The 9,765-nt window shown below is 45.3% G+C and overlaps 1 protein-coding gene across 16 annotated transcripts in view; it reads left to right on the top strand.

Moving 5' to 3' along the window:
* Positions 1-643: 643 nt before the first annotated feature.
* The window catches only part of LOC125467077 (neural cell adhesion molecule 1), a 501,070-nt gene continuing 491,948 nt past the window's right edge, over positions 644-9,765 (top strand). For 3 of the 16 annotated variants that reach the window (XM_059639033.1, XM_059639029.1, XM_059639027.1), the window contains exon 1: positions 645-908. In XM_059639033.1, the coding sequence (XP_059495016.1) occupies positions 857-908 (52 nt within the window). In that variant the 5' untranslated portion in view covers positions 645-856. Of the gene's footprint in view, positions 909-9,765 lie in introns of all 16 variants that reach the window. The other 13 variants (XM_059639041.1, XM_059639030.1, XM_059639032.1 and 10 more) reach the window with 6 other exon arrangements.

Below are 9,765 nucleotides of genomic sequence, written 5' to 3'. Positions count from 1 at the left end.
TACAAGGAAACGTTTGCATGTCAGTTGTTCAAAATTAATGTAAACACAGCCTGGATTGCTCGCCTGCCCCGTGTGTTTGACTGCAGACGTTTCATCACCGTGCTGGGCAACAACGTCAGTTTGCCACTGGTGAGGCGGGACAGAACACCGATGCTTCACCGGAGGCACACTGTTAATGTTACCAAGCTTGGTGATAAAACGTCTGTGATCAAACCCACCAGCTTGGCGAGCAAGTCTACAACCTCATCCACAACCTGAGCTACAAATCTTCTCAAAAACTTTGAGCACCCTTGATGGCACTGTTTTCATAAGCATGAACATTAGCAAGTGAGATATTTGTAAATCAGGAACCCCCTGGACTTCAAAATGGAGCTCCATTACAATTCCAAGTTTTACAAACTGGTGCAGTGTGCATACATATCTATACATTCCCCTCCTGTGGGGAATTATTCCTTCCCCCCGCCCCACTTTCCAACCCTAGGTGAAACCTTCTGACACTTGCTGGAGTACCCCTGAATGAGTAAGGAGGGATCTTGCGATCCAGACTGTAAGAACGTCCAGGGGAGGGCGGAGAGAGACACATAGAGGCTATTTAAAGGTGGGGGAGGGAGGAGGTGGAGGGGGTGTGGGACTCTTTTCGGAGCGTGGCAGCTCGGCGGGAGGATACGGCGTGGATTAAAGGAAGGCGGTGTGATTAGGTGGAGGGAGAAGCGACTTGCGAGCAGCGTGTGCGGGAATTGGCATCTCAGTTCCAGCGGCAGCAGCAGGAGCAAGCAGCAGTGACGGGGAGAGAGGGAGCAGCGGATTGAAAAGCACCAGCCATTTACCTCCAACAGCCAAATTCCAAGCACCAACAATGTTACAAACCAGGATTTTCCTAACCGGGCTACTCTTTATTAGCACCGCAGGTACGATTTACCAACCCTTCCCCACCCACCCCCAACTCACGGTGAAAAGAAAATAGATTGCAAGTGTTGCAAAGATTAAAATTGTTACTCAACGTAGTAATTCCCTTGCAGAAACAATAAGCAATGTTGCATTATAATCTTCTGCAAACGCATTATGTTTTGTTCAGTCAATTATTTGCTTGATTTGTCTTTTAAAAAAAACTGCATGAAATTTTGGATTCCCCTATTTTGTAGGTAGCAGTTCTGCTGGTTTGATTTCAAGGCAGTGATTTCTTTGTTCTGGTGGTCTTCAGTAAGGTGAAATATTTGTGTGTACTGATTTTTCTCGCTGGGGTAAAAAAAATCTGCCCATGTCCTCCTAAATAAATGACAGATGTCTGGAATAATAGTGGTCTGTTGTAGCAAAATGTATGAAATGTGTTTTATTTCCTTTCTGCGTTTCGTGGCTCCGTTTTTAATGTTAATTACAGATTTTTAAAAAAATGAATTGCTATCTCGAATAAGAAGACAGTGCACTACGGAGCTGGAATCTGTTTCCAGTAGGAGGTGCTGAATGAACAAGCCTGTGCTTATTTTTAATTGGAACCTTTTGTATATTTCATCTGATTGTATCCATTTTTTTTCCCGATGCCATTTAAAATAAAACATGGGTTCAAAGGAATTGTTTTTTTTCTGCGGGGGTTCGATAATTCTCAGTAAATGGGACAGGCACTTCTCTCCCTCATAAAAACTACTGCTTATTTGTAATATGGGACAATAGGCTACGTTGCTTTCTTCAGTGTGACATCTGTAGGGAAGAGAGAATAAAAACAAGGGGTGAAACTGAAGCATGATTCCCCGTCTTCTGATCAGACTGTTCCTATTTTACCTTTGTGTGGGAAACCGTTATTTTTTATTCGAAGTTTCTTTTCTCCTGCGATCCTTTATCCAAGGAAGGGATCGGTCCAAATAATCCTTTTTTTAAAGTGAGAGACTACGGTTTAATTGGTCTTGGAAAAGTGGCGATGTGCATTTTATTTTGGAAAGGTATCTGGATGTGAACTGGGACATTGTGGGTCTCACTAGGTGACGCAATTGCGAATTAAATAGGGTAAAACAAATCATTTTCTGGTGTCGTGGGATTTGGGGGAGACTGTGTGCAAGGTGTTGATTGCACATTTATACTAGGGTTTAGCCAGCTTTTTGTTAATCCCCCTTCCCTGTTCAGCGCAGTGTTGCTTTCCTTCAACACTCACTCTTCCCTCTGTTCTAACAGTGACACAATGTTACAGAGGATTTAAAGATTAATAAATCGGCGACTATTCCCCTGATGACTGTAGGAGCGCTGCTATCCGCTTCTTTCAGAGAGTGAGATTCTGAGGTTGGATTGAGTCTTGGCCAAATATCTCTCTCTTCCTCTGCCCCCTCCCTGGCGGCTTATAAACGCCTGAGCCAAACAAAATAAATAATTAGATGCGAAGGAAGCTCGTTTCTAAATCTCCCTTGGAATGTGTCCAGATAAAAAATCCAAATGTAATAAAAAAAGAGCCGGGTCTGTAATCAGGAGTGAAATCGCATCTTTAATTGGAGTAAAACATTGGCATCCTCTTGTCAACAGAATAATTTCTTGCCGCTTCCCTCTGGTTTGATACTGCAATTACCCCAATGTTTGAAAAGATCCAGCTAACAGTTTCTGCGTTGCATGTCGGAGTTCTTTGTTGTTTTCCAGACTAGGGGCTTCGATGTTTGTAGACACGAGTCCCAGTGGAGTTTGAGAGGGGCGTTCGTTTTTCTTGGGGGGGGGCAATCTGAGACGTGTGAAATGCTGACTTGTGATTTATTATGTTGGGTAAGTCTTCCCACCCACCCAGAATAAGACTCGACAAGATTTACCACCAGCTCTGGCTAATTTCTCCATACTCTCAGTATCTCTCTGGGTTCAGTTATTTCTTTCTCCCCCCATCACATGAAGTGAAGCAGAATCGCTACGAATGTAACAACTCGCTCCTCGAGCAACAAACCCTTTGCGCTTTGGACGCGACATTTTCGGACTACAGTGAATTCAGGGGTGGGGTTTCGCACTTGCTGTCCTTCCTCAGTCTCAGAGAGAGAGAGAGAGAGAGCGCAAATATTAACAACAAAAGTGGAATAAGTGACAGCGGAAGAGGAGGAAGGCGCGAGTTGCTTTCGGCTCTGGGGATTAATGCTGCTTTTCATTGTGTTTCCGCCGGACTCCTCCAAACGGTGTTGGAGGGAACCGATGAAAAACCCAGACTTTGTGACTCCACGTGGTTCCAGTGGCAGTGGGAGACCCTCTTACTGAGAATGAATTTTTTTGGGGTTGGTGGGTTCAGAGCAGAACGAGTCCTGGCTGCACTTTCCATACTGTTTCTCACAGAAACCCTGGTGAAATGACACTCGTCCGAGACAGGGCAAGGGTTTCTCTTTTGCGAAGGTGGGGCTCGGCCGCGCTGAAAGGCGTGAGATGTTTATCAATTTTTTAAAAAGCTGTTGAAGCAAGAGTTTTTTTTAAGTATATGGGTCTCCCGAGGGCAAAAATATACGCTTTCAATCCTAGATGCATTTTTATACTGGGACTGAAGATTATACAGACGTGAAGATAATTATAGCGGCGATATTCCAATCCAAAGTGTGGGCTGTGGTTGAGGTGGAACTCAGAGCAAAAGGCGTGTTCAGTATTAGTTGTCTTGGCTGAAAGGCTATATATCAGCACGCTGCTGGGTGAAGGCTTTCTCTGAAGTGCCCAAAAGTCAGGTTTCAGGGCATTACTGTAAGATACCCCTGTGGGTAGGCACACAATCGTATCAATACCGCCAGGACACCTGCCACCATGAGGACCTTCACTTGCCTCTGATATCGCCGCTGCCTACAATATTAAATCAGAAACATATGCTTCACGCCTGACAGGATGTTGTGGCCCATGTTTTATCCGTTGGATAATTGCCCCGCAGATTTCTCCTTGCAACTCTGATTAATAAATATCCTGATTTATTTTGCTATCATATACATTGCTGGCAATGTTTATGAACAGAGGAAGCCCAACAGGAGTAGGCTATGTTGTCTCTGGAGTGTCCTCAACCTGTCAATATGATAATGGCTGATGTGCGATCTTGACCTCCATTTTCCTCCCTGGTCCCCATAACATTTGACTCTCATATCATTCAAAAGTCTGTCTCTCTGTCTCAGTCTTGGGTATATTAAACCACTCTTCCTTCACAGCTTTCTCCAAAGAGGATTCTAATGATTGCCAAACCTTCAGAAGAAATCCTACCTCAGTGATGGGGACAGCCTCATCGTTGTGAAGTTGTAGCCCTTGACCTAGCCTTGTGAGTGGAAACATCCCGTCAGCATCTGCCCAGTCATCTTTAAACGAGATCATGTGTTAGCCTTCTAAACTGCAATGTGTAGAAGCTCAATCTGCTCAACCTTCGTCTCTTTCACACCATAATAACTCCTTCACACCACCTACCAACCTAGTGAACTTTCTGTGAACTGCCTCCAAATCAACTACAGCATGTCCCTATTTCAAAAAGATTTGCAGCAGGGGATTTTTTTTAGTTTAAAAATTGACCTACTGGTAATAGAAATAGATTTTGTTCCAAAAAAACTGTTCATAAATCCATGAGTGTAAAGTGCAGTCTTAAAGCATGACAAAAAACACATCAAGCATGTTTGAAACTAGCACCTCAAGAGGACTCCATTTCCAGGCAGAAATGGCAAAGTTAAATCTTAATTGATCAGAAATGCAAGATGTATGTATAACCGTTACAAGGAAAATGTGCCTTTTTTGTGAAATGAATGGCCTGTATGAAATGTGAGTTTTGTTCTACACAAACTGCTAACAAGATGTAGGTTTTATCTTCTGTATTCTTTGGTTTTACATTCAGTTGATGTACATTAGCTGTTAGCTTTTTAGGGAAATAAAATCTATTCAATTTGTATGGAACGGTGGAAGTCCAATGGCGAATAACAGGGCTGAAACTAAATTGATAGCTTCTCATGGTTACAAGGGAACTCCAATATCAGCTTGTAGCTTTTAACTATATCCTATTGATTTTTCAATGGAAAGTAAGTACAAAAGAGGGTCATTAAAGTACATTTTGATTGTTACATTGTGAATAGCCTTATTTCAAGTTACTTCCCATGTAATGAGAATGTACCTGTCCCTGCATTGAAATGGGTAATGGAAAGCTTGAAGTCAGAGATGGTGAAATTATCAGCCACATTGGAAGAAATACTCACCAAACTGGCTAGTTGGATAGCTGATAATCAAACACAGTGCCGCTGCCTGATTTTTAACTCTCAAAATCTAGAGAAATTATCAGCTGGAGGTATAAACCTGGCATTCCACCCAGTCACTTCAGGCTTTACCCTCCAAAACTGTCTTTTCACCCAGGTATGGTTATTTTTTTGCTGTCTGCTGTAGGTTGTTAGTCAAAACATATGCCATAGTGAACAATGACAAGGCAATTTATGCCCACGTCACCATTAGAAGTGTGTTCTCTAAGCAGACATTTCAATGATTTGGGCAGGGGGAGCAAAAGTAATATTTCCATTTTCCTAAAAAAAAATTGCTAATGGGACATGAGCATCCCTGGCCGAAGTGAGCATTTTTTGACAATCTGTCATTACCCTGAGAAGGTGGTGATGAGTTTCCTCTTGAACTGCTGCAGCCCATGTGCTACAGGTGAACACGCAGTGCAGTTAGCAAGAGAATTTCAGGACTTTCAACCAACAACAATGAAGGAACAGTGATATATTTCCAAGTCAGTTTGGTGAGTGGCTTGGGGAGCAGAGGGCGATGTTCCCATTTTCTGATGCCTTTTGCCCCTCTAGATGGTATTGGTCATGGGTTTGGAAAGTTCTATCTAAGGATTGGTGAATTTCTGTAGTGCATCATGCGGCTGGGAGATACTGCTGCTACTAAGTGTTAGTGGTAGAGGGACTGGATGTTTCTGGACGTGTTGCCCATCAAGTGGATTACTTTTTCATGGATAGTATGAAACTTCATGTGTGTTCCTGGAACTGCATCTATCCAAGAAATTGGGGAGTATTCCTCAAACCTCTTCACTTGAGCCATGTAGTTGATGGAACAGGCTTAGAAAGGGGATGGGTTGTTCCTTCAGTATTCCTAGTGTCTGACTTGATCTTGTAGCCAAAGTGTGTGTGTGTGTGTGTGTGTATACGCCGGTCCTGTTTCTGGTTGGTGATAACTGCCGGGATGTTGATAGTGGAGGGCTCAGTGATGGTAATAGTATTACATGTCAGTGATGGTTAGATTGCCTCTTATTGGAAATGGTCATTGCCTGATATCATTCGACCCAAGCCTGGATGTCACCCAGCTGTTACCTGGACTGCTTCTGAGGAGGCACGCATGGTGCCGAACATTGCAGATAATGCAAGACGAAGCAAGAGTGTGGGTTATATGAAAGATGCAAAAAAGGTTTTCAGGAAAATGATTTGGATAGGCATAGTCATTGAGTTATAACCTGATAGAGTGAATATAATATGAGATTATCCAGTTTGGTAGGAAGAACACATGTTGACAGAGCTTTTCTTAAATGTTGGAAGGTTGACGAAGGTAGATGTGCAAAGGGGCTTGGGTGTCATTGTCAATAAGCCACTGAAGGCTAACGTGAAGATGCAGCAAGCTACCAAAAAGGTAATGGAATCTTGGCCTTTATCACAAAAGATTTTGAGAATAGGAACAGTGAATTCTTGCTTCAGTTGTATAGGACCTTGGTTAGCTCTCACCTGAAGTACTGTATGTGGTTTTGGTCTCCTTTATCTCAGGAAAGATTGTTATTGCTATGGGATGATTGCTGTTTTCTTGTGAAGTGAGATTGGGCCTATGTTCTGTTGAGTTTTGAAGAAACAATTAGAAAATCGAAATGGCATTTGGATGGCTACATGAACAGGAAGTGTTTAAAGGGATATAGGCCAAATGCTGGCAAATGGGACTGGACAACGGCATGGAGGAGTTGGACTGAAGGGCCTGTTTCCGTGCTGTATATCCTCAATGACTCTGATGCCAAAAGGAGGTGTTTGCATAGGAACCTGCAAAATCCAGGAAAGAATGGGCAGGTGCGATATAGATAAGATGCCTCCGCTGGTTAGGGATTCTAAAACAAGGCAGCATCATTTCGGACACAGGGAGAAACACTTTTGCTCGGAAGGAACGCTGAATCCCAAAGAGTGTGGAAGCTCAGACTTTCACTGTGTTTAAAGTAGAAGTTGACTTTTATGTTGATTATTGGTGCTAAGGGGATAGTGAGAGTTAAAAGCATTATGATCAGTCTCAGTTGTATTAAACGGCAGAACAGGCTCAATGGGCTAAAAGGCTTACTTTTGCCCTTGTGTTCCTTTTTGTTAGCTGTGGGATGGAACAGTTATAGGTATCATGCTTGCCAGATTTCTTCTGTTCCCTCCTCACCACAGACTTTCCCTTGTAATAAAGTCTGGCTTCTGCGTGGTGTGTTCTATTATAGGCTTATTTCCAAATGTGGAAATTTCTACTGTATAAAAGTATGGTCATATAACTGTATCTGACCACTTTAGTGAATTGGTTGATACAGGAGTTACTGTTGGGCTATATTGTTGGATGGACAGCTTTTCAATGCTGAGTTATGCCAACAGTGCAGGTTCAATTTCTACACCCTTGGAGGTTTCTCATTCGGAACCTCAGCCTACGCCTAAGCTGTAGCGACCTTTGGGTTAAGCCGCCACCAGTGTTTTCAATGCGCCTCTCTCTGCCTCTGTGTCTGTTCCTGTCTCCCTCTCTCTGTCTGGGTCTCTCTCTGTCTGGGTCTCTCTCTGTCTGGGTCTCTCTCTGTCTGGGTCTCTCTCTGTCTGGGTCTCTCTCTGTCTGGGTCTCTCTCTGTCTGGGTCTCTCTCTGTCTGGGTCTCTCTCTGTCTGGGGCTCGCTCTCTGTCTGGGGCTCGCTCTCTGTCTGGGGCTCGCTCTCTGTCTGGGGCTCGCTCTCTGTCTGGGGCTCGCTCTCTGTCTGGGGCTCGCTCTCTGTCTGGGGCTCGCTCTCTGTCTGGGGCTCGCTCTCTGTCTGGGGCTCGCTCTCTGTCTGGCTCGCTCTCTGTCTGGCTCGCTCTCTGTCTGGCTCGCTCTCTGTCTGGCTCGCTCTCTGTCTGGCTCGCTCTCTGTCTGGCTCGCTCTCTGTCTGGCTCGCTCTCTGTCTGGCTCGCTCTCTGTCTGGCTCGCTCTCTGTCTGGCTCGCTCTCTGTCTGGCTCGCTCTCTGTCTGGCTCGCTCTCTGTCTGGCTCGCTCTCTGTCTGGCTCGCTCTCTGTCTGGCTCGCTCTCTGTCTGGCTCGCTCTCTGTCTGGCTCGCTCTCTGTCTGGCTCGCTCTCTGTCTGGCTCGCTCTCTGTCTGGCTCGCTCTCTGTCTGGCTCGCTCTCTGTCTGGCTCGCTCTCTGTCTGGCTCGCTCTCTGTCTGTGTCTCTGTCTCTCCTCCTCTCTGTGTGTGTCTCTCTCTCTGTCTCTCTCTCTGTCTCTCTCTCTGTCTCTCTCTCTGTCTCTCTCTCTGCCTCTCTCTCTTCCTCTCTCTCTTCCTCTCTCTCTTCCTCTCTCTCTTCCTCTCTCTCTTCCTCTCTCTCTTCTCTCTCTCTTCCTCTCTCTCTTCCTCTCTCTCTTCCCTCTCTCTCTTCCTCTCTCTCTTCCCTCTCTCTTCCTCTCTCTCTTCCTCTCTCTCTTCCTCTCTCTCTTCCTCTCTCTCTTCCTCTCTCTCTTCCTCTCTCTCTTCCTCTCTCTCTTCCTCTCTCTCTCTGTCTTCCTCATTCTCTCTCTCTCTCTCTCTCTCTCTCTCTTCCTTTCTCTCTCTCTTCCTCTCTCTTCCTTTCTCTCTCTCTTCTTTCTCTCTCTCTCTTCCTTTCTCTCTCTTCCTTTCTCTCTCTCTCTCTCTCTCTTCCTTTCTCTCTCTCTTCCTCTCTCTTCCTTTCTCTCTCTCTCCTTTCTCTCTCTCTTCCTTTCTCTCTCTCTCTTCCTTTCTCTTCTCTCTTCCTTTCTCTCTCTCTTCCTTTCTCTCTCTCTTCCTTTCTCTCTCTCTTCCTTTCTCTCTCTCTTCCTTTCTCTCTCTCTTCCTTTCTCTCTCTCTTCCTTTCTCTCTCTCTTCCTTTCTCTCTCTCTTCCTTTCTCTCTCTCTTCCTTTCTCTCTCTCTTCTTTCTCTCTCTCTTCCTTTCTCTCTCTCCTCTTCCTTTCTCTCTCTCCCTCTTCCTTTCTCTCTCTCCCTCTTCCTCTCTCTCTCTCTCTTCCTCTCTCTCTCTCTCTCTTCCTCTCTCTCTCTCTCTCTTCCTCTCTCCCTCTCTCTCTTCCTCTCTCCCTCTCTCTCTTCCTCTCTCCCTCTCTCTCTCTCTCTCTCTTCCTCTCTCTCTCTCTCTTCCTCCTCTCTCTCTCCTTCCTCTCTCTCTCTCTCTCTTCCTCTCTCTCTCTCTGACTCTCTCTCTCTCCTGACTCTCTCTCTCTCTCTGACTCTCTCTCTCTCTCTGACTCTCTCTCTCCTGACTCTCTCTCTCTGACTCTCTCTCTCTGACTCTCTCTCTCTTGACTCTCTCTCTCTGACTCTCTCTCTCTGACTCTCTCTGTTTGTCTCTCTGTCTGTCTGTCTCTTCTCTCTCTCTGTCCTCTCTCTCTCTCTCTGTCTCTCTCTCTCTCTCTGTCTCTCTCTCTCTCTCTGTCTCTCTCTCTCTCTCTGTCTGTCTCTCTCTCTCTCTGTCTGTCTCTCCGCCTCTGTCCCTCTCCGCCTCTGTCCCTCTCCGCCTCTGTCCCTCTCCGCCTCTGTCCCTCTCTCTGTCTGTTTGTCACTCTCTCCGTTCATCTCTGTGTCTCTCTCTCTCTCGCTGTCTCCGTC

Source organism: Stegostoma tigrinum, chromosome 32 (genome assembly GCF_030684315.1).
Source record: "Stegostoma tigrinum isolate sSteTig4 chromosome 32, sSteTig4.hap1, whole genome shotgun sequence".
In the NCBI taxonomy this organism is placed as follows: domain Eukaryota; kingdom Metazoa; phylum Chordata; class Chondrichthyes; order Orectolobiformes; family Stegostomatidae; genus Stegostoma; species Stegostoma tigrinum.
This window is presented reverse-complemented; position numbering and strand designations above follow the sequence as displayed.